We start from the raw sequence: 24,303 nt of genomic DNA on the forward strand, positions 1-24,303 counted from the left end.
ATATATATATATATATAGAGAGAGAGAGAGAGAGAGAAAGAAAGAGAGGGAGAGAGGGAGGGAGGGAGGGAGGGAGCCCACTTGTGCCTCTGGCTAACGTGGATCATGGGGAATTGAGCCTTGAACCGGGGTCCTTAGGCTTCACAGGCAAGCACTTAACTACTGAGCCATCTCTCCAGCCCCATTCACCTCCAATCTTGACATTTACATAGCTTCTGGCTTTTACATGGGATCTAGGGTTCTGAATTCTGTACTCAAGCTTGTGTGGCAAGCACTTTATCTACTAAGCCATCTCCCCTACCCATTTATTAAATTTTCCAAAAGAATATTTAGACTGAGGTAGGAGTGAGTCCCCGGTCAGTCTGAGTTACAGTGAGACCTTGCCTCGAAGAAACAACAGCTATGTAGATACATTAAAAATTATAGGGCTAGCCGGGTGTGGTGATGCACACCTTTAATCCCAGCACTTGGGAGGCAGAGGTAGGAGGATTGCTGTGAGTTTGAGGCCACCCTGAGACTACATAGTGAATTACAGGTCAGCCTAGGCTAGAGTGAGAACCTACCTCGAAAAACAAAACAAACAATCAAACAAAAATTGTAGGGCTAAAGAGCTGACTTAGTGGTTAAGGTGCTTGCCTGTGAAGCCAAAGGACCCAGGTTCAATTCTCCAGGTCCCATGTAAGCCAGATGTACATGGTAGCACATGCATCTGGAGTTTGTTTGCAATGGCTAGAGCCCTGGTGTGCCCATTCTCCGTCTCTCTCTTTCTCTCCCTCTCTCTCTAACAAGTAAATAAAAATGAAAACAAGAATCTTAAAAAAAAAAAAAATTGTGAATATAAATGGGTTGAAGGACAAAAATCACATGATCATCTCATTAGACGCAGAGAAAGCATTTAACAAAATCCAACATCCTTTCATGATAAAAGTCCTACAGAGACTGGGAATAGAAGGAACATATCTCAACATAATAAAAGCTATTTATGACAAGCCTACAGCCAACATATTACTAAATGGGGAAAAACTGGAAGCTTTTCCACTAAAATCAGGAACAAGACAAGGGTGTCCAATGTCCCCACTTTTATTTAATATAGTTTTGGAAGTCTTAGCCATAGCAATAAGGCAAGAGACACACATAAAAGGGATACAAATTGGAAAGGAAGAGATCAAGTTATCATTATTTGAAGATGACATGATTCTATACATAAAGGACCCTAAAGACTGTACTAGCAAACTGTTAGAGCTGATAAAAACCTACAGCCATATAGCAGGATACAAAATAAATACATAGAAGTCAGTAGCCTTCATATATGCTAACAACAAACACACAGAGGATGAAATCAGAGAATCACTCCCGTTCACAATTGCATCAAAAAAAAAAAAAAGTACCTTGGAATAAACCTAACCAAGGAAGTAAAGAATCTCTACAATGAGAACTTTAAAACAATCAAGTGAGAAATTGCAGAAGACACTAGAAAGTGGAGAAACATTCCTTGTTCCTGGATTGGAGGAATCAATATTGGGAAAATGGCAATCTTACCTAAAGCAATCTGCACATTTAATGCAATCCCTATCAAAATTCCAAAAGCATTCTTCATGGAAATAGAAAAAACAATCCAAAAATTCATTTGGAATCACAAAAAACCTCGAATATCTAAAATAATACTGAGCAACAAAAATAAGGCTGGTGGTATCACCATACCTGATTTTAACCTATACTACAGAGCCATAGTAACAAAAACAGACATGTAGATCAGTGGAACAGAATAGAGGACCCAGATGTAAGCCCAAGTAGCTATAGCCACCTGATATTCGATAAAAATGCCAAAAATACTCATTGGAGAAAAGACAGCCTCTTCAGCAAATGGAGTTGGGAAAACTGGATATGTATCTGTAGAAGGATGAAAATAGATTCTTCTCTCTCGCCATGCACAAGAATTAAGTCCAAATGGATTAAAGACCTTAGCATCAGACCTGAAACTCTGAAACTGCTAGAGGAAAAAGTAGGGGAAACCCTTCAACATATTGGTCTTGGCAAGGACTTTCTGAATACAACCCAATTGCTCAGGCAATAAAACCACAGATTAATCACTGGGACCTCATGAAATTGCAAAGATTTTGCACTGCAAAGGACACAGTGAAAAAAGCAAAGAGGCAACCTACAGAATGGGAAAAAATCTTCGCCAGCTATATATCTGATAGAGGATTAATATCTAGAATATACAAAGAACTCAAAAAGTTAAATAATAAGGAATCAAACAAGCCAATCAAAAAATGGGCTATGGAGCTAAATAGAGCATTCTCAAAGGAAGAAATACGAATGGCATAAGCATCTAAAAAAATGTTCTACGTCACTAGTCATCAGGGAAATGCAGATTAAAACTACATTAAGATTCCATGTCACTCCTGTCAGATTGGCCACCATCATGAAAACAAATGATCATAAATGTTGGTGGGGATGTGGAAAAAGAGGAACCCTTCTACACTGCTGGTGGGAATGCAATCTGGTCCAGCTATTGTGGAAATCAGTGTGGAGGTTCCTAAAACAGCTAAAGATTGATCTACCATATGACCCAGCTATAGCACTCCTAGGCATATATCCGAAGGACTCATTTCCTTAGAAGTACGTGCTCAACCATGTTTATTGCTGCTCAATTTATAATAGCTGGGAAATGGAACCAGCCTAGATGTCCCTCAACTGATGAGTGGATAATGAAGATGTGGCACATTTATACAATGGAGTTCTACTCAGCGGTAAAGAAAAATGAAGTTACGAAATTTGCAGAAAAATGGATGGACCTGGAAAGGATTATATTCTAAGTGAGGTAACCCAGGCCCAGAAAGCCAAGCACCACATGTTCTTCCTCATATGTGGATCCCAGCTACAGATGATTGGGCTTCTGCGTGAGAATGAAAATACTCAGTAGCAGAGGCCAGTAAATTAAAAAGGAGATATAAAGGGAAGAGAAAGGAAGGGAGGAGAGTACTTAATAGGTTGGTATTGTATATATGTAAGTAGAATGATTAAGATGGGGAGATAATATGATGGAGAATGGAATTTCAAAGAGGACAGTGTGTGTGGGGGGAGGGCATTACCATGGGATATTTTTTATAATCATGGGAAATGTTAATAAAAATTGTGAAAAGATTAAAAAAATTAAATTAAATTTTAAAAATTGTGATAAGCTGGGAGTGGTGGTGCATGCCATTAATCCCAGCACTTGGGAGCCATAGGTAGGAGGATCACCTGAGTTTGAAGTCACCCTGAGACTACATAATGAATCCCAGGTCAGCCTGGGCTAGAGTGAGACCCTATCTCGGAAAGCAAAACAAAACAAAACAAACAAACAAAAAACAAAACAAAACAAAAAAGAACCTCAGCCTCTGCATATCTGGTTTTCAAGGTATGCACCAGCTTGCCTGGGTAGTGTGCTGTTAGTATTGGGCAAACAATCTCAGGATTTTCCCATCTTGCAAAACTGAAAGTGTACCTTTTCCCTTCTTCCTTGTCTGTATAACCCAGGCTAGCTCTGAGCTTGCTGTGTCATGTATTCTCTGTGAACATGAGGAAGAACCTGAACTTTTGATCCTCCCGCCTCCATCTCTTGAGTACTGGGATTACAAGCGTGTTGTCACCATACCTGGTTTATGCAGTGCTGAAAATCAAACCCGGGGCCTCGTGCATTCTAGGCAAGCACTGCCAACTAGGATTTGTTTTCTGTGACTGCCTTCATTTTGTGCATGGTCTGCAGCATCGTCCATGTCGTAGCAGGACAGCGCTGCTGCTTTGTCCTGTTGTATCCTAGTAAGGTCTATTGTGTGGGTAGGTCACATGTTTGTCCGTCCACGGTTGACACTGGTTGCTTCACATTTCAGTTGTTGCAAATAATGTGGGTATAATGGCTGTTCAAGCAAGCACTTTTTTTTTTTTTTTTTTTTGAGGTAGGGTCTCTAGCCCCAGGCTGACCTGGAATTCACTATGTAGTCTCAGGGTGGCCTTGAACTCACGGTGATCCTCCTACCTCTGCTTTCTGAGTGCTGGGATTAAAGGCATGCGCCACCACACCTGGCCTCAAGCAAGCACTTTTAACCACTGGCTCTCTAGATAGTGGGTATTCAGATGTCTACCTTGTGCTCTGTTTTCAGTGGTGGGTGGATATCTCACAGGGTGGTGCACTTCCTCACACCCTGAGCAGCCTTGTGTAGGGTTCAGTCTCTCCACATCGCCAGCACTATGTTCTGCTTTTCCCATGGGCAGGAGCAGGGCCTCACTGGGTTATTGAACATCTCCATGGGTGGTTCTCAGTCATTTTTGGATCTTCTTGGGGAAAACGTTAGTTCAAGTCTTCACTCTTTTTAAAAAAATTTATATTTAATTCTATTTGTTTATTTACTAGCGAGACAGAGAGAGTGTGAATATGGGTGTGCCAGGGCCTCCTGCCACTGCAAATGAACCTCAGATGCATGCACCACTTTGTGCATCTGGCTTTACGTGGGTCCTGTACTCGGGAGTTGAATCCTGGCCATAAGGCTTTGTTAAAAAAAAAAAAGTGGGGGGGTCTTTAACCACTGAGTAACCTCTTCAGTCCTTCATTCTTGTTTTAATCAGCTTGATTTGTTTTGTTTTACTTTATGGTTTTTTTTAGGTAGGGTCTCAGATGTATTCCCTCCCATGGAACAGGCCTCCAGTCCAATCAGAGGGCAGTTGGTTTTCACTATTACAGACATGCCACTATTGTACCTGTTGGCTCATTTGGCCTGACTGACCAAATACAAGGCTTGCAGTGTCCACTGTTGAGTATCTTCATGGTGATTTCTCTTTCTCCCATTGAACTGCATGCAAAATGGCTTTTTCTAGCTTTCTGTCAGGTGGTCTACAAGGAGGAGGTTTTTAGCTCAGCTCCAGCAGGGTTTCTCAGTGACCTTGCAGCCCAAGTATGTGGAGTCTTCAGCAATAGGGTCTTACCATCTATTGTCTTTTCCCTCTGCTGAGGTGCAGAAGTTTTTGCTTGCTGAACTTCGAGATCATTATGGGTTCCCAGGAGAGTTGTGCAGCCAGTATTGAGCAGAGCCATGTGCCTCTCCTCTAGGTCCTCTAGGGAGGCATCTGAGGTAATTGTAGCTCTGTGCTGGAGCCCGGAGTTGGCCAGCATTACAGTATGTGTAGATGCACCTGGGGAATGTCCTTGTTCCTTCTCTTCAGTCACACCCAACCCTGAGCCCTCCTCAGCCCATGTGCTAAAGAGGGCGAAGCATGTGTGCTGAGATGGCGAAAGAGGGGCCGGGGCTTCCCGAGCTCCCTGCTGTCATACACTGCCTTCAGCCTTCACCTCCCCGTGCCCCTGCTGCCACAGTCTGTGGGCAGCTCACTTTGCATCCTCCCAGGCCTGGGGCTGAGGACTCCAATCATGTGACCAAGTGCTGTCATGTGGCTCATGACCCCATAGCCAGCACCTCTGCAGTGGTTCTTAGAACCTGCCAAAATATCCAGGTCTGTGGGCCTGACTCTGGTCACCTGTGGTGCAGTGGAGCCATGTTGATGGTCCTTAGTTCATCCAACTCCCATGTGTAATGGGTGAGACAAATGGCCAGCCTGCCCTTCTCTGCTTTTTGAGGTAGGGTCTCACTAGCTCAGGCTGACCTGGAATTCACTATGTAGTCTCAGGGTGGCCTTGAACTCATGGCGGTCCTCCTACTTCTGCCTCCCAGGTGCTGGGATTAAAGGCGTGTGCCACTATGCCAGCTTTGTGCTTTTTTTTTTTTTTATGTTTTTAAATTGTTTATTTATTTGAGAGAGAGAAATAGGTAGAGAGAAGGTATGCGTGCACCATGGCCTCTGGCTACTGCAAATCAACTTCAGATGAGTGTGCCCTCTTGTGCATCTGCCTTACGTGGGTCCTAGACAATCGAACCTGGGTCCTTTGGCTTCATAGGCAAGTGCCTTCACTGCTAAGCCATCTCTCCAGCCCCTCTATTCCATGCCCTTTATCCCTGCATCATTGTCCCTGCTCTGTGTGCCTGGCCACTTAACACCTGGGGGAATTTCCTTGGGGAGGCACACTGGGTTCATGGTAGCTGGTGCCCCAAGGTCCTGTGGAATCAGCTTTGGTCAGGTGCACTGCCTATCACATGCATTTCTGTTCACAAACTGATGGGCGGCTTGTAGCAGTGCCCTTCCAGGGTAGAGTTCTTTTGTGGACCTGGGCTGTTGTGGGCCCACACAATATTCAGCAGGCTGCAGAGTGTGCCTGCCTTTCTCCTGGGTTCATCAGTTTAGGGCGCTGCGGGTCTTTTTCGTGAGAAGGCTGCATTCTGGTTGGTCACTTGTTATAGTGACATTTGCATACGCAGTTCTGCAGTGGGGCCTGGTGGTAGTTATGTGAACTGTACCTTGGAAATCATTTGTGTTGTGGGATGTTCATGTCCTCCCTCCCACATCTGAACCCCCAAACTTGTGAGTGGGACCTCCTGTAGAAACAGGGCCTTTATAGTATCTCTGGTTAAGACAAGGTCATCCTGGAGCAGGGAGGACCCCAAGCCCAACTGGTGTGTCTGAAGAGAGAAATGGACACAGAACCACAGAGCAACAGGGAAGCCTGCTGGGATGGGCAGAGACCAGAGCCTGTGGAGGTAGCAAGGCCTCACCACTGGTAGATATTGGGGTTCTGGCTTCCAGTACTGCGAGAGTGTATTCTGTTATTTTTGCCCCTCCTCTCCTGTTTGTAGTTGTGGTCCTTATATGGGGTGGGGTGGGGTGAGGGCTGAGAGGAGAATGAGATTTTGTGCCTCTCCTTGTTCCTACACCATCTTTACCCGGCTGCCTCTGGTGCATCAGCTGAATGTTGTGTCCACAAGAAGTGTGGAGTTTTTGGATGAGCCTTGGTGAGGGAGGGCTTGTCCTGGAAGTGAGAAGGATACTGGCATATACTGGGGTCCAGCTGGCTTCTGTCTCCAGGTGAGAGACAGCTGTAGGGATTGGATCCATCAGATGCTGGGGCTGACCATGGAGCTCAGACTGTGCTGTTTCTGTTACAGCTTTTTTGCTTTCTAAATAGACAACAGGATCCTGCTTGAGGCTCTCTCCCAGCTGAAAAGCTGATTCTCACCCGCCCCACAGCATTTTTGTAGACTCAGAAAAAAACCTCAGGAAATAGTTGAAATTGAACCTCAGTACTGTCTCCTCCTATCTGGCTCCCTCCGCCTTCCTGGGCAAGTTTGGGCTCAGCCAGGAGGTCTGGCAGCTCACAGGATAGCATCCCAACAGAAGGTGCTGGCTGCCCTGCACCTGCCCAAAGCTGCACCACTACAGTGACCTCCTACAGAGAGCCACTCAGCTGTGCATCTGACCAGCTGTCCTTGCTTGAAGCAAGGATAGACCCAGGAAAGCTGCACCAGCCACCAGCCAGGCATGGTCTTAGGGCAGTGGTAATGAGAAGGTCCTGGGATGGGCACACTGGCTTACTTGAGTGCACCCTGCAGCCCTTGGCCCTGCTGTGAGGCCTTCTTAGGCAAGGAAAGCTGGGCCTTCTGTCCCATGCTCTTTGCATAGGCTGTGTGTACCAGAAGCATGCCTGGGTTCCAGCACCCAGAGAGGCCAGGACAAGGGCTGGGAGTGGGAATGTGCTGCACTCTGTATCCCCTCATCTCCCTTTCTTCTGCTTTCAGTCATCGCATGCTGCATTTTTCCGAATTGGACAGATGAACAATGTGGAGCTGGACGACGAGCTCCTGGACCCAGTGAGTGGCACAGGACACCGCTCTCCCCACTGATCCTGGTGGAGGGCAAATGGTGCAAGCTTCACCAAAAGATGGTGGGCAGTGGGCTGCAGGAGTGGCTTGGGCAACATGACCAACAGACAGTGGGGACCCAGAGACATGCACAAAGGGTAGACACAGTTATATGTACAGAGGTGGCAGACACAGGTGTGAAGTACAAAGGTCTTAAGCAGGCTTAGCTTGTGTGAAGAAAGCCAGCTTGGGAGGGGTTCTTGAGCGCACAAGTTTCAGTGGTGCCAAGAGTCTGCAGAGTGTGAAGACCTGGTCATGTCCTCTGATTTCAGCATGAATTCGGTCCTCTGGGCTGGGTGGGCTCCATTCAGCATAGAAATAATTTATGATCCCCTCCCAATGAAATTTGTTTCATCGTTGGTGGTATCTACCATGGTTCTGTGGTTCTAATTTGCCCCCATGGATCGTGATGTAGAGCCTTCATGTGCTGTCAGCAGTTTATGTTGCCTTTGTTTTTCAAGGTCAGGTCTCACTCTGGTCCAGGCTGACCTGGAATTCACTATTAGTCTCAGGGTGGCCTTGAACTCTCAGTGGTCCTCCTACCTCTGCCTTCAGAGTGCTGGGATTAAAAAAAAGCATGCACCACCACACCCGGCTTTATGTTGTCTTCTGAGAGGTGCCTGTGTAGGTCCTATACCCATTTTGAAATTGAGTCATTGGTTTCTAATAATTGATCTACAGGAGTCCTTTATTCAGGACACAAATATCTCATGATTTGAAAATCAATCCTTCTAGCTTTTTGGTTTTCCCACCTTCTTGATGGTGTTCTTACATAACATTTCAAAAAACTAGTCATAGTTGCCTGTTTTATTTTGTTGTTGCTGTGATTTTGATATCAAAGTTAAAAATGCCTTGCTCCAAGGTCATGAAGATTTACCCATCTTTTTCTGAGTGAGTTAGTTTTAAGTCTTGACCCCATTTTGCATGGATTCTTAGATACAGTGTGAGGCAAGGGTCCAGCTTCATGCTCTTGCTTGTAGATGACCAAGTAAACTGTTTCTTAGCTCTGCTGAACTGAAAAGTCAGATGAAGGGTAGAGAGCAGTTACGTCTGCTTCTTACAAGCATGAGAGCCTGAGGGAGCATGAGACTACGTGAGTTCAAATCTCTAGACCCCACATAAAATAGCTGAGCTGGCTCTGCACCCCTGTAATCCCAGTCCTACTGGGAAGCAGAGACCCCAAAATTTTGGAGCCCCACAAGGTCTGGAATTAGTGAAAAGGAGCCTTTGGGCTGGGTATGGTGGCACACATTTGATCCCAGCACTCAGGAGGCGAGATGAGAGCATCCCTGTGAGTTCAAGGCCACCCTGAGGCTACAGAGTGAATTTCAGGTCAGCCTGGGCTAGAGTGAAACCCTACCTTGAAAAACCAAACAAAGAAAAACAAAGAAAAAAAAAGGGACTCTGGCACAAAACATGACTATGCCAAAGAGTGAGAGTGGTTCACCCAGTGTTTCCCTTCAGCCTCCACTGGCAAACGACCCTTCCTGGCCTTGAGTGACTTTTTGTGGTAGGGTCTCACTCTAACCCAGACTGACCTGGAATTTACTCTGTCTAAGGCTGTCCTCAAACTCATAGTGATCCTTCTTCCAAGTGCTGGGATTAAAAGCATGCACCACCATGCTCAGCCTAGATTAAAAAATATATATTTTATTTATGGGGGGGGAGAAAATGGGCATGGCTGGAGGCCCTAGTGTGCCCATTCTATCTCTCCCTGCTTGCATCTTATCTGTCTGTCTGTCTATCTATCTATCTATATATTGTTAATTTTTTTTTATTTGACAGAGAAAGTGGGGGAGAGAGTGAGAGAATGGGCGCACCAGAACCTCCAGCCACTGCAAACGAACTCCAGACGTGTGCACTCCCTTGTGCATTTGGCTAACGTGGGTCCTGGAGAATTGAACCTGGGTCCTTTGGCTTTGCTAGCAAGCGCCTTAACCGCGAAGCCATCCCTCCACCCTATATATATATATATATTTTAATATGCTATATATATATTATATGTATTTTTAAGTAGTGTTGGAAAGATGACTCAGAGGTTAAAGGCTCTTGCTTACAAAGCCTATGAGCTTGGTTTCAATTCCCCAGCACCCATGTAGATTTTTAAAAAAAGTGGAGCTAGCTGGGAACCTTTTATTTATTTATTTTGGCACACACCTTTTATCCCAGGCAGAAGTAGGAGGATCGCCATGAGCTCGGCCACCTTGAGACTACCTAGTGAATTCCAGGTCAGCCTGAGCTAGAGTGAAACCTTACCTGGAAAAACCAAAAAGAAAAAACAAAGTAGAGCAAACATTTGGCATTTGTTTGCGGCAGCATGAGACCTTTGTGTGCATGTGCTTGCACATTTGCACCACCCACAAATAATTTTTTCAATATTTTTATTTATTTATTGACAAGCAGAGAGAGAGAAAAAAGAGAAAATGGGTGTGCCAGGGCCTCCAGCCACTGGTAATGCATTCCAGATGCCACTTTGTGCATCTGGCTTGACATGGGTACTAGGGAAATAAACTCAGGTCATTGGGCATTGTAGGCAAGTGCCTTAAGTGTTGAGCCATCTCTCCAGCCCACAAATAATTTTTTAAAATACTTCCTTAATTCATTTGAGAGGGGAGGGAAGAGAGAGAGAATATGAGTGTGCCTAGTGCCTCCTACTGCTACAAACTCACTCTAAACACTTGTAGCACATTGTGCATCTGGACTTATTTATGCACTGGGGAATTTTTTTTTAATTGACACTGGGGAATTTTTAAATTTATTTATTTGAGAGAGAGAGGCAGACAGTTTGAGTTGGGAATTCGTTCTTTTCCTCCTCCTTGCTTCTATTTCTAGAGAACGTAATACTATACCTTCTCCTTCCACAGGAAGTGGACCCTCCGCACACCTTCCCCAAGGAGATCCCACACAATGAGAAACTTCTGTCTCTTAAGTATGAGGTGGGTCCCCTTATCCTCCTGCCCTGGGCCCAGGCCCTGCCCCCTTTAGCCCTCCTCCATGTCCCTGCTACACTTTGAGTGGCCGTGACCCCTGTGCCTTGGTCTGCAGAGCTTGGACTATGACAACAGTGAGAACCAGCTCTTCCTGGAGGAGGAGAGACGGATAAACCACACGGTGAGCCTGAGGCTGCCGGCCAGGGTGCTGCCCTCCTGGCCAGGCGGTGTTCATCCATCTTCCCCAGTCTCTGAGTTCTGGTGCCACTGTTTGCTCCCCTGGTTTGTGTCTTGGGGAGCATGTGACACCTGGCCCCAGACACTGGAAACAGAGGGAGGGCCAAGAAAGCAGTTCCTGTAGATAGGCGATGGCAGTCCGTGTCCAGAATGCCAATAGCAAGTTGTAAATTTGTTGGGAATGTCACTCACCTCCCTGTTTCCTCAGGCCCCATGGCCCTCCATTGTCATTGAAGCATTGGCTGAGGCTCCCTTTGCAGGACTTAGGCTAAGTGCCACCATCTGTGTACCATGATGGCCCACCTCTGACTGCACCCTGCAACCCACCCCCACTCCCAGGCGTTCCGGACAGTGGAGATCAAGCGCTGGGTCATATGTGCCCTCATCGGCATCCTCACAGGCCTTGTGGCCTGCTTCATTGACATCGTGGTGGAAAACCTGGCTGGCCTCAAGTACAGGGTCATCAAGGACAGTATCCTTCACAGCTGCCCAGCACGGAGCTTGTGGGTTGTGGCTCAGCACTGGAGCCTATGCATATGCCCTCACAGCTAGGCAGTGTGGAGTGGGCCAGTCCTGGAGGAACTTAACTGCTCCCCAGGCCCTGCACGTGTGTGGTATAGTCAGGCTACAGGGTGTCTGAGCTGGCTAGTTAGTGCCATGGCCTGCTGCAGCTAGCCCAGGACATGACTCACTGGGCTGGGTAGGCTGGCTGCAGAAATGTGGTAGACAGGGCAGATGTGTACCCTGAGGACAGCATGTCTATCCTTGACAAACACCTAGATATCGACAAGTTTACAGAGAAGGGTGGCCTTTCCTTCTCCCTCCTGCTGTGGGCCACGCTGAACTCTGCGTTTGTGCTCGTGGGCTCCGTGATTGTGGCCTTCATGGAGGTACAGCAGCTGTGGTGGGAAGCCTGGTGTTCCAGAACAAGGCTGGGCTCGGGGTTTCAGTGGATGGATGGGCCATTGAGCTTACTCACCGTGGGCCCTGTCTGCCTGTGGCCCAGCTTTCTGCCAGGGAGAACCATAGTGCGGTACAGATGGGAAATGTTCAGTTAGAGCAGAAAACATACTGGGACATCCTCAGCCTGATTCTTGGTGGAACTCCCAACCCAGCAGGACATGCTCACTCACCCTGCCTCTCCCCCTGCCACACACACTGCACACCCCTCTTCCACACAGACTTGCCATACCTGCCCCATGCTCACATGTAGCAAGATCTGCCCAGGGCCTACAGAGTTTCAGGAGTAGAGCCAACCCATGCAGGTGATTAAGCAGAGGAGGGAAGGAATAGGACCAGTCCCTCCTCAGAGAGACCGTACTCTCACCACAGGGATGACCCCTTCAGGTGTCTTCTCATGGGTTCCGCTTTTCCCCCTGTCCTTGTTTTAGGTTGATGGAAGAAGGAACAGGCAACATCCAGAACCTTCTATATAGATGCAGAGCAGCTATTTCATATCTAGGAGGCTCTTGATTATGCCTGGTGCATAATGAGTGTCCTGTCCACCCTGGACTGTCCCCCACCTTGTCCCCCTTCTGATTCATCTTGTAGTCCCTCACATGTCCCCACAAGATTTATTGTCTGACTTTGCTCCATTCTGGGGTGCGGATGTGTGAAGGCCTCTGTTACTTAGGCCTTGCGCCACATCTTCTGTGACCGTGGGAGCTGCATCTGCTCAGTGACACCTCTCTTTCTAGCCAGTTGCTGCTGGTAGTGGCATCCCCCAGATCAAGTGCTTCCTCAACGGGGTGAAGATCCCCCACGTAGTGCGGCTCAAGGTGAGTGTACAGTGGCCAGTGTACAGGGTCTTCGTTGATGTATCTGTCTTTGCTTGCCCTGCATGTCTGCCCCAGGCCACGAGCAGTGGGATGTGTGCATCTGCTAATAGGCTGTTATTGGAAAGTGGCAGAAACTGATCTGTGAGAGTATTACACAGTACAGGAAGCCTTAGCCAGTGTATATGTTCTGACTGTAGCTGTGTTTTATGTGTCTGTGGCTGAGGACTGCAGTCTTTAGTTAGGGTAGGAATTATCCTTTCTTTTTCTATTTTTAGAAAAAGTTTTCCCCCAAATACTTATTATGCTTAATATTGGTAGTGGCCTAGCTCTAAAGGGGCTAGTGGCTATGTCCACGCTGCAGTCCACCTTCTACCATTTCTTTGTGTCCAACCAGCCTTCCTAGCCCAGGGATGTTTCCTGTCCCCGACTCAGGAGGGCAGAAGGCATTGGCTTTCCCTGGGGTGCTCCTGGGTTGTGCTTTGTGGTTGAGGAGGGCCAATGTGGTCACACTCTGATGAAGCTTGGTGAGTAGCTGCAGAGACTTGTACTTTGTGGACCTGGAGCTGCTGGATATAGAAGGTACTTGGTTATTCCTACTGGGCTGGCTAGAACCTTCTAGAAAGTTTTGCTGAAGCAGTTTAGAAGAGTCACCATCTGTCAGCCTACCTTTATTTATTTATTTTGGTTTTTCCAGCTTCGGCCTCATTTTTTTTTTTCTCTTTTGGTTTTCACTCTAGCTCAGGTTGACCTGTGTAGTCTCAGGGTGCCCTCAAACCCATGGTGATCCTCCTACCTCTCCCTTCTGAGTGCTGGGATTAAAGGCATGTGCCACCACGCCTGGCTGCTCCTTTTTTTTTTTTTTTAATGGTGTTTCAAGGTACTGTGTCACTCTAGTCCAGGCTGATATGGAATTCACTATGTAGTCTCAGGCTGGCCTCAAACTCATAGTGATCCTCCTACCTCTGCCTCCTGAGTGCTGGGATTAAAGGTGTGAACTACCATGCCTGGCTTCAGCCTTCATTTTTAAGAAAATTTTATTTGCAAGCAAGAACAAAGAGAGAGAGAAGGGCTATGTCAGGGCCTCCTGCCACTGCAAAGGAACTCCAGATGCATGTGCCACTCTGTATCTGGTTCTACGTAGGTACTGAGGAATTGAACTCAGGCTTTTAGGCTTTGCTGGCAAGCACTTTAACCTCTGAGTCATCTCCCTGGCCCTTAGCTTCCATTTGTTTTTCTTAGTAATTTTTTTATGAGAGAGAGAACTGTCATGCCAGGGCCTCCAGCCACTGCAGTTGAACTCCAGACAGGTGTGCCATCTTGTGTGCATGTGTGACCTTGCACGCTTGTATCACATTGTGCGCCTGGGTTATGTGGGATCTGGAGAGTCAAACATGGGTCTGCTAAGCCATCTCTCTACATCCCACAGCCTCCATTTTTATGGCTTGGTTTGGGGAAACTTACAATGTACACACATCCTCAGATGAGATGCAGATAGGACTCACTGGGACAGGGGCGTCCATGGAGTAAGTGGTGAAAGTCCCAGGTGGCAACTCTTCCGTGCTAACGGAGTGAGGACCGTGCCATCACTTCCAGCCAGCAGAAACATCCTCCGAAGTACAGATGTGCTTGGGCCAGGGCAGAGGTGCAGGCTGTAAAACGAGGCTCTATGGCCAGCAGAGCTCCATATCCCCAGTGGGGTGAAGAGCAGGAGCTGTGCTTGCTGTCCAGCCGTGTGCAGTGAGGAGGCGCAGTGGGAAGCCTTGCCTGAAGACACTACCAGGGCACCAGCCTTTGTGGCTCAGATGGCTTAGGTCACTATGTGCATCTTTGTTCTTCATACCTGGACCGTGTGTTTACCAGTTTGTACATCTTCCCTGTTTCTAGACGCTGGTGATCAAGGTGTCTGGCGTGATTCTGTCCGTGGTAGGGGGACTGGCTGTGGGAAAGGTAAACAAGAGTGTGTGATACTGTTATCTAGAGGTCGTTAAGGGCCAGGGAGGCTTCTGGTTGATAACGGGTTTGTGCTTCCAGGAAGGGCCGATGATCCACTCAGGTTCAGTGATTGCTGCTGGCATTTCCCAGGGACGGTCGACGTCACTCAAGCGGGATTTCAAGGTGAGCCCTCCTCCACGCACATGCGGACTAGGATGGTTGGACATAAATGTCTCTTAGTGGGCTGATGCTCATGCCAAGTCCTCACTTCACCTGCGGGTCTTCCTCAGTGCCTCTAGGCAGGACTGGCCTGTCCACAAGGGACAGTGTGGCCTGCTCCCAGACAAGGTGAGCGTAGTTCCTTCACTCAGGCCCTGTGTTTTTTTTTCTGTGGCCAGGCTGCAGGTTGGGTGTGGATGTGATTTCTGTGCAGAAGATCTGTAGATCCCACCTGCTTCTCAAAGGGGCAGGTGGGATAATTTTGTCCTATTTCTCCACAGTTACCAACTTTCATTTTTGTTTGTTTTGATGTTTGAGGTAGGATCTCACTCTAGTCTAGGATGACCTGGAATCCACTATCTGTTGAGGGTGGCCTCAGCCTCCTGCAATCCTCCGGAGTGCTAGGCTTAAAAGCGTGTGCTAGCATGCCCGGCGGCATCATTTTGAAAGACATTGCACCAAATTTCTTTGTGAATTTGGAGCCAGTTAACATGTTTGTAGCAACCTAACTCCTCTTTTCCCCCTCTTTTGAGACAGTCTCACTGTGTGGCCCAGGCTGTCCTCAAATTCATGATCCAGCCTCAAGCCTTCTGAGAGCTGGGGTTACAGGTGTTTACTACCACACTTGGCTTTTGAGTCAAGAATGAATTTAGATTTTCCAGTCAGTGGATTTTCTCAGCTCACTGGGTAAAGCTAGACAGAAGTGCTAGCAATTTTATTTATTTATTTGTTTTTTCCAAGATAAGGTCTTGCTCTAGTCCAGGTTGATCTGGAATTTACTCTGTAGTCTTAGGATAGCCTTGAACTCACAGTGATACTCCTACCTCAGCCTCCCAAATGCTGGGATTAGAGGTGTGCACCACCATGCCCTGCACTAACAACCTTCTCGAAGGTGCAGAAGTCAGGTTTCCGTCACAGAGGGGTCGTGGCTGTGCAGACAGGTGCTCCTAGCCTGTGTTCTGCCTTTGCCTGTGGTACTGCTCTCTAAGACTCCAGTAGGCAGTGCTTTGATTCTTAAGAAGACCCCCCCTGTGCATGTCTTTTTCTTTCTCTCTCTCTCTCTCTCTCTCTCTCTCTCTCTCTCTCTCTCTCTCTCTTTTTTCATGTGTGTGTATGTGCGGGGAGGGGGGTGTTCACATGCCTATTTACATGCCCTTGCAGGGCCCCAAGTGGTTGCTTTTGGGGGGGTGCACCCACTGTGCTCAAGCAGAGTCTTGGGACCTCTGGTGCTCTTCCTCTTGGTCTTGCTTGAGCTAGAGCACCACCAGTGCTCTGCGGACCCTGGAGCGTGTTCTTTGTGAGCTCCAGCAATTCCTGGCTCTGCTCTCCATGGGGCTGGGGTTACAGAGGCCATGCCCAGCTTTTTCAGGGTTCTGGGGATTGGAACTCAGGTGGTCTTAGGCCCTCATGCTTGCATAGGAGCTATTCTTTACTTCTGAGCCATCTCTATAGCCCCTCTCGCTTTTTTTTTTTTTTTTTTTTTTTTTTTTTGGTTTTTCGAGGTAGGGTCTCACTCTGGTCCAGGCTGACCTGGAATTAATTAACTCTGTCATCTCAGGGTGGCCTTGAACTCATGGCAATCCTCCTACCTCTGCCTCCCGAGTGCCGGGATTAAAGGCGTGTGCCACCACGACCCTCTTGCATCTCTCAATCTGTCCCATTTTGGAACCTGTCTCCAGCCTCCTTCCTGAAGCATGACCCTGCAGTGCTGCCTACAACACCCTGTCTTCCTCTTCCAGATCTTCGAGTACTTCCGCAGAGACACGGAGAAGCGGGACTTTGTCTCAGCAGGAGCTGCAGCTGGAGTATCGGCTGCATTTGGAGCACCTGTGGGTGAGGAGGGGCCAGAACCCGGTCTGTAGCTTCACCCTGCGAGGCTTCATATGTGGCCAGGCTCAAGAAGCAGGGCTTTCCTTGCTTTCTTGCAGAAGCAGTTCTGGTATTTCCAGATGAGTACGGGCCTGGCCCCATGCAACAGCTTTTCTTTGATACACTTTAGTTCACTGAGCGCTCAGGAGGACATTGGCAGTGGGTGGCTGTCCTGTGGCGTTGGGTGGCACTTCAGCCCTGCTGTCTGCCTTCCAGGTGGAGTCCTGTTTAGCCTTGAGGAGGGTGCCTCCTTCTGGAACCAGTTCCTGACGTGGAGGATCGTAAGTGCCTGTGACAGGAGAGTCCCCTTTCCATGAGATCAGGCAGCACTAGCAGCCATCTGGTGAGAGTGAATATGTCACGCTCAACCTGTCCTACCCTTGGGTCCAGCAGCTCCACACACTCACTGGTGTCCTTGCTAGCCCTGGGTGGCTCCTGGGACCCACCCCCTTCTCTCATAGTCTTCATTGGCTTGTCTACAAGGCTGTGACCCCAGCTTTGCCAAGCCACCTGGCTCGCAGACCCTCATTCCTGTGTTTTTGGGTGGGATCTCCAGACTTAACCACCTAAGTAACCGGAGGCTTTAGTCTCTGTGTTTGGACCCAGCATTCAGATGGGTGGGCTCTGATACAGCTCTGAGGGCCTAGATGTGCCAGGTGTGACTCTGAGGGCATTGGGTGGTAGGCCAGGCAGGGCTCTGAGGGTTCTTGGTGGACCAGGAACAGCTCTGAGACTCTGGCCTCTGCCACAGTTCTTTGCATCCATGATTTCCACCTTCACGCTGAACTTTGTTCTGAGCATCTACCATGGAAACATGTGGGACCTGTCAAGCCCTGGCCTCATCAATTTTGGAAGATTTGACTCAGAGGTAACTTTCTTCCCTGTCCCACCTCACTCTTTCTGGTACCAGCTCAGGACCCTCTTGACTTAAGGCCACAACTTGAACTAGACTTTGGACAATCCTAGCTCTTGGCTATGAAGTTGAACTCTTGCTTGTCAGCTTCTAGGCCCTGAAGTTCTGTAGTAGTGTGCATAGGGGCCCAAGTAGGGAATTGGGTGTCCCATACTTGCAGTGAGAGATGGCTTGATTGCCAAGGCTGGGTCCATGCTGGCCATAAGGAGAACCCACTTCTTCCACCTGTGAGATCTCTTTGGACCTGTATGAAAGTGCTAAAAGGTCAGTTCTGCACATGTAGGCAGAACATGTATCCAGTCTTGGAGTTAAAGCAGCAGGAATGATACACACAGTCCCTCACAGCCTTCACTTTCTTCCCCTGCACAGAAAATGGCGTACACCATCCACGAGATTCCTGTCTTCATCGCCATGGGTGTGGTCGGTAAGGGTCCCTCCCCATAGCATAGACCTCTGTGAACCTTTATCAGGAATTACAGGCCCTAACTCTGCTGCTCAGCTTTGCAGTGACCTAGAGTGAGGTCCCCTCCTTCTTGTTGCCAGACACTGCCCTGCCAGGGTGCCTGGGGTCTTACACAGTCACATATGGAGCTGGACAGCTCAGGAAGATCCAGAACTTAACTTCTCCTTTGACAAAGTCCTGGGGAGGCAAGATAGCATTTGCTTAAGACATCTGATAAGGGTCCCTTATCTAAAATGCTCAGAACCAGTAATAGTTCAGATTTGCTATTTTTTTCCCCAGATTTTGAAGCATTTTCATACATAGTGAGAGATCTTGGGGAAGGGACTCAGTCCTAAGCACAGTACATCCGTGTACTGTACATCTTGTACCCATAGTGTGAGGTCAGGTACGTGATTTTTTACCATGGGTGACATGCATTCTCCCAAGTTTTGAGGTTTGGGTTTCCAGGTAAAGAATTGATTAACCCATATTGCTCTGTAAGAAGCAGAAGACTGCTGGGTGTGGTGGCAGGGCTTTTAATCCTTTAACCCCAGCACTCAGGAGGCCAAGGTAGGAGGATCGCCATGAGGTTGAGGTCACCTTGAGACTGCATAGTAATTCCAAGTCAGCCTGGACTAGAGTGAAACCCTACCTTGAAAGCCAAAAGAAAAAGAAAAAAAGAAAAAGAAAGTGGAAGACAACCACCAGAGTGATGCATGTGCAAGTCAGCAGTGTCCCCCACCCCCCACCCTCCTGCTCCTTGGCAGCCTATGGAGCCAGGGTCCCTGTGAAATTAACATGAGCCTCTTCCTCTTCCTGCTTACAGGTGGCATTCTTGGAGCCGTGTTTAATGCCTTGAATTACTGGCTGACCATGTTTCGAATCAGGTGAGAAAGAGCTCCATTTTGTGTACCACAATGACAGGTATGGCCACACCGGGCTTCAGGACATAGACAAGACATTTAGGCCTTACACGTGGGGGTCTTTCCCTGGAGATCTGTGCTCATTGGAGTTGCTCAGGACATGTGGCCTGGGGGACAAGCAGGCCTTCGGCTAAGAGAAGGACTTCTCCTCAGGCCCAGGGTTTGTGTACATGAGGTTGATCAGGAGAGATAGCAGATAAACTTGGCATGCAGAGAAAGCTCTAGGCAGGTTAGACACTACCCAGCCTCACCTGGGGCTGCCAGCCCTTTTGTTAGAAGAACCAAGAGACTGAGCCAGTGTGGAGCTTTTGGGGAAGTCCTGGGCTGGCCTAGCCTTTCTTCTAGGGTCTTGGACTTGTCTAAACTGCTGGGGGGTGGGGTGCAGCAGGGGATGGCCTTCCTAGGGAGTCTAATCACAGGGAGAAAGATAACCCCCAGGACATCCTGGAGTCTGGGCAGATTGAACATTAAACCTGTGGTGCCACCCTCATAGCCACAGCCTCTGGCTCAGGTTGTCATGGCAACCGCTGAGGGCAGGGCAATCTGGTCTGCTCCTGACATGCCTGAAGTGAGCTCTCCTGACGTTGGGCTCTAGGTACATCCACAGGCCCTGCCTGCAGGTGATCGAGGCCATGCTGGTGGCTGCTGTCACGGCCACGGTTGCCTTTGTGCTGATTTATTCCTCCCGGGATTGCCAGCCCCTGCGGGGAAGCTCCATGTCCTACCCGCTTCAGGTAGGCCTGAGGCACAGGTGAGCCCAGCGGACAGGGCCAGCCCCCAGGAGCTCTGCTCAGGGCCCACAGCAGAAAGGCTGTGGGTGGCCGTGCTCCTGGGATGGCTGCCAGTGGACCCTGGGCTCGGTCTCGTCCAGGGCCCTTAGAGTAGGATGAGGCTATCGGCCAAGCACTTGGGGAATTTGGTGGTATGGGGTTCTCTTCCCAGGCAGCTCTTGGAGAGAGCTTCAGAAGGTGGTGTAAACAGAAGACACACTTGTATGGCATAGAAACCAGACAGGGATACTCTTGTCAGATGGTTCATAAGAGCCCTAAAGCAAGAGCTGCCTGTGTGTTTCCTTAGCAGATGGGTGAAGTGCCCCTCATGTAGTGGGTAGTGGCTAGTACCCAGCCAGAGGGAGCCGAGCCTGCCTGCTCACAGGACTGTTGTCCCGCCACTGGTTCCAAGGGTGTGCTCCTGGAGTTCTTGGGTCCCCATCACCCCTGGACATGCCACTGAAGCAGACTAGTGTAGGCCCCGTATCCTCCCAAGCCCGGCATGTGCACTTCTGCCTGGTACTTCTAGGCCCAGGCTAAGCATTCCCCTCCCCCACCTGCGTCCATGTCCCAGTGCCATCCCCCCGCTATGTGCTGTCTCCCAACCCCCGCAGCTCTTCTGTGCAGACGGCGAGTACAACTCTATGGCTGCAGCCTTCTTCAACACGCCCGAGAAGAGCGTAGTCAGCCTTTTCCATGACCCACCAGGTGTGTGAGGGCCACAGGGCTGAGACATACTGGGGATGGTGAGGTTTTGGTACAGAGATCGCTGCCCTAGGCAGGAGGGATCATCCCCAGCATGGTGTGGTGTGATGGATCACAGGGGTCCTTGGTGGCCAAAGACCTGGGACAGCTCTGGACAGGCTCCCCACCCTTCTGCCTCTTTTCTTCCCTTGGATAGCCATTTGGGCCACCTTTGTCTCGTCAGTCTAATGGCTTCATGCCCAGGCCCTGCTAACCTTAGCCACACCCCTGATGTAGAAACAGTACCCCAGGGCTGATTCCCTCACACCAGGCCACAGCACATCTGAACAGCCTTGGGGCCTGTCTCTTGAGCTTTTCTCCCACCTGCTATTGGGACAGTTATTTCTGTTTCCTGTCACAGGCCATTGAGGACTTGGCAATCCTCAGGTGTGCTATTGGACAGGTTAGTAAAAGCCAGTAAGATTGGCATGGAACGTGTGGGTGGCTTTCCATGTGTGGACCTCTGCTCTCACTGGCATGCCCCTGCCTAACCTCTCAGCACTCAGACTCAGGTGGCCCATTCCACCCTTGCCTCCCATTGGTCACAGCAGACCTCCCCATTCAGACTTAACTTCCCTGGTTTTTCTTTTTTCCTTTTTTGAGGCAGGGTCTCATACTAGTCCTGGCTAAACTGAACTCACTCTGTAGATCAGGCTGGCCTGAAACTCAGGGTGATCTTCCTACCCCAGATTCCCAAGTACTCCCAATGAGCCACTATGCTTGCTCAATTTCCCTGGTTTCTTGTCCACAAACACGGCCTCAGCACCTTGTCTGAGAAAAGCATACCTCCGGGAGTTTGGCCACTGAGTCACAGTTACCAGGACTCTTCAATGTGCCATCTCTGTCCTGTGGCTTTAGGCCCAGCAGAACCCATCAGTCCCCCACTCTCGTGAGGGTGTTGGTGCTGGACCACTGACTCTCACAGGCCATGGGTAACTCTCAGGCTCAGGGAGGCTGTCCACTGCCAGTGGCTGAAAGGAGATCACATTTTTGGCAAATCCAGCTGAGCTGGAGCCTGTTCCTGCTCATAGGAGAGTGGGAAGGGTACATTCACTGGGGAGTCTGGCATTGATACGGGTCCTAGACAGCCCTGGCCTTGACATTCATGCTGTCAGTTCGGGGTCACCCTACTGCCCTTTCTCCCTACAGCTTCCCCACCAGGTCTTAGGGCTTATCCTTTTCCTGCAGACCCTTCTGAGGATATCACTGGGATCTAGGCTCAGGTGGCCTGGCTCCCAGGATGGGACCATGTGGACAGGCGGGGCAGCCTTATATTGGTGTGCGTTTAGGGCACAGCCCAGCAGCTCTCCTCTCCTCTAGGCTCTTACAACCCCATGACACTGGGCCTCTTCACACTGGTGTACTTCTTCCTGGCCTGCTGGACCTACGGGCTCACAGTGTCTGCCGGCGTCTTCATCCCATCCCTGCTCATTGGTGCCGCCTGGGGCCGGCTTTTTGGCATCTCCCTGTCCTACCTCACAGGGGCAGCGGTGAGTGGGGAGCAGCAGGAAGGTGCAGGCCGGGCCGCTGCTCGAGGACTCCAGTGACTTGAGTTCAGGGCCAGTGCAGATGAGCAGGGCCCCGGATTAGGTGCATGAGAACATCACAGCGAATGCGGGAGAGCCCAGCTTGTCCAGGGCTGACGTGGACTGGCCGTTGTCAAGCAGGGCGCTCTCCCCAGCCCTTCCCATACTCTTGTCAGTTTCTGCTGGGAACTCAGCTTGTAGTGTTTTCCTCACTTCAGTCATTCAAATAAGAGGGACGGATTAAGCCAAGCGGGGTGGTATACACCCTTAGTCCCAGCACTCAGGAGGCTGAGGTGGTAGGATCGCCATTAGTTCAAGACCAGACTGGTGCTGCAGGGTGAGTTCCAGGTCAGCCTGGATTAGAGTGAGACCCTGCCTTGAAAAAAAGACTGACAAATTGCAGAGCAGTCACATCGGGAAGGCTGCTGCCTGCCCTACCTGTGTCTTCCAGGCCCCAGGCCTAGCTTCCCCAGGTTTCTCTTTCCCATTCAGATGTGATGTACAATGTGGTCACCTTAGCTGGGAATGTGGCTCTCACTCCTATAATCCCAGCACTTGATAAGGGAGGTGGACCACCATGAGTTCAAGACCAACCTGGGCTACAGAATGCATTCCAGGTCAGCCTGGGCTAGAGTGAGGTAGCCTCAGGGGAAAAAAAATTAAAAATTCACCTTAAGTTTGAGCAGTCCAGTTTATGTAGAAATGCATAGCATTGCATGCCCATATCCACTCTTTCAAGACCTCCCTTGGAAAGGAGCCCTGCCTTCGTTAGCACTTGCTCCCATTCCCTGCCCTTAGCTCTGGCAGCCGCTGGTTTCCCTGGTCATCCGTTCTAGGCCTTCCTTGTCCACGGGATACACAGCAGGCTGCCTCCTGTATTCTGGAATCTGTTTCGCGACTGGCGCAGTTCCTCTGCTGATCCAGTGTGTCTGCTTGAGCGGGTGCCTTGTACGCTGCCTGCTGCATTCACTTCACACGCTTGGCCACTGTCTGGGCCCAGTAGGTGCTCCCGTGTATCTGTGCCTCTGGTTTCTGTGAGAGGCGCACCTCGCTAGGGCATTTCCACACTGGTGGTAGCAGAGGGTACTTTTAAAATCTGGCCCATCTGTGTGAGAGCCACGGCATTCAGTTCTGTGTATAGATCACTATGCCCTTAACAGGGGTGCCCGGCAAGTTTGGTTGAAGACTGCCACTACCCCTAACAGCTCCCCATGTTGCTTTCTGCAGATCTGGGCAGATCCTGGCAAATACGCCTTGATGGGAGCAGCTGCCCAGCTTGGTAAGCCCCCTTCTCCCACCCAGTTTGGTGGTGGGGCTCACAGGCTCAGGGGCACCATCCTTGCCAGGCACACCTGCAGTGAGCTCTGCCTGAGGCAGACATAAAGTAGGTCCAAGACAGGTGTGGTCATCCCTTGTGACATGGCCAGGCAGCAGCAGTTACCATCCTGGCAGGTGGGATCTGGAGGGCCTGGTGGGTAGGAAGACCACAGACACGCAGCAAGGCTGAGGAGCCTATGCTAGGATGCATAGGAGCTCACAACTACCCTGCAGGTGGGATCGTGAGGATGACCCTGAGCCTGACTGTCATCATGATGGAGGCCACCAGCAATGTGACCTACGGCTTCCCCATCATGCTGGTGTTGATGACTGCCAAGATCGTGGGCGACGTCTTCATTGAGGTGCGCAGCTTGGGTTAGGGAGGTGTTGGACCCTAACACACAGGATGGAGTGGGAGCCCTTGAAGCAGCTGTAGAGGCAGGGTCCCAGTGAAGCCGTCCCCAAATGCCCTCCCTCTGGGAGACGGAGTGCAGCGTTGGGGCCTGTTACTACGTGGGGGCAGTGCTGGGCCCTGGGTAGTGGCAGTAGACCGCCAGCAGCACATGGCCATGCCCCCCTGCTCTGCTCCTAGGGCCTGTACGACATGCACATCCAGCTGCAGAGTGTGCCCTTTCTGCACTGGGAGGCCCCCGTCACCTCACACTCGCTCACGGCCAGGTAAGGTCACTGCTCTGCAGTCTGTCCAGGCAGTGTGGTGGACTATGTTGGCTGTCTCTGGTAGGGAGGTGGGCAGACATGACAGTGCATACCTGGAGGGAGAGTCCTGGGGTCCTTCATTACCTACTCTGCCAGCTTCCTATCCAGAGAGTTTCCTCGTGGTACAGAAGTTCTTGAGGCGCCTTGTCAGTATGTGGTGTGGTGGCACTGTGACAGCATCTCATGATATGTCTTTCTG

At 49.7% G+C, this 24,303-nt stretch overlaps 1 protein-coding gene across 1 annotated transcript in view; it reads left to right on the plus strand.

Annotated features, from left to right (window-relative positions):
* Positions 1 to 24,303, plus strand: part of Clcn7 (chloride voltage-gated channel 7) — a 31,647-nt gene that overhangs the window by 4,011 nt on the left and 3,333 nt on the right. Inside the window, exons 2-20 of the mRNA XM_004652151.2 lie at positions 7,665 to 7,736; positions 10,652 to 10,723; positions 10,833 to 10,898; positions 11,294 to 11,426; positions 11,735 to 11,844; positions 12,652 to 12,732; positions 14,617 to 14,679; positions 14,764 to 14,847; positions 16,623 to 16,716; positions 16,969 to 17,033; positions 17,504 to 17,620; positions 18,035 to 18,089; positions 18,934 to 18,994; positions 19,626 to 19,764; positions 20,415 to 20,508; positions 21,865 to 22,034; positions 23,298 to 23,349; positions 23,622 to 23,749; positions 23,980 to 24,065. Coding sequence (XP_004652208.2) covers positions 7,665 to 7,736; positions 10,652 to 10,723; positions 10,833 to 10,898; positions 11,294 to 11,426; positions 11,735 to 11,844; positions 12,652 to 12,732; positions 14,617 to 14,679; positions 14,764 to 14,847; positions 16,623 to 16,716; positions 16,969 to 17,033; positions 17,504 to 17,620; positions 18,035 to 18,089; positions 18,934 to 18,994; positions 19,626 to 19,764; positions 20,415 to 20,508; positions 21,865 to 22,034; positions 23,298 to 23,349; positions 23,622 to 23,749; positions 23,980 to 24,065 — 1,742 coding nt within the window. The remainder of the gene's footprint in view (positions 1 to 7,664; positions 7,737 to 10,651; positions 10,724 to 10,832; positions 10,899 to 11,293; positions 11,427 to 11,734; positions 11,845 to 12,651; positions 12,733 to 14,616; positions 14,680 to 14,763; positions 14,848 to 16,622; positions 16,717 to 16,968; positions 17,034 to 17,503; positions 17,621 to 18,034; positions 18,090 to 18,933; positions 18,995 to 19,625; positions 19,765 to 20,414; positions 20,509 to 21,864; positions 22,035 to 23,297; positions 23,350 to 23,621; positions 23,750 to 23,979; positions 24,066 to 24,303) is intronic.

Source organism: Jaculus jaculus, chromosome 11, assembly GCF_020740685.1.
Source record: "Jaculus jaculus isolate mJacJac1 chromosome 11, mJacJac1.mat.Y.cur, whole genome shotgun sequence".
Lineage (NCBI taxonomy): Eukaryota > Metazoa > Chordata > Mammalia > Rodentia > Dipodidae > Jaculus > Jaculus jaculus.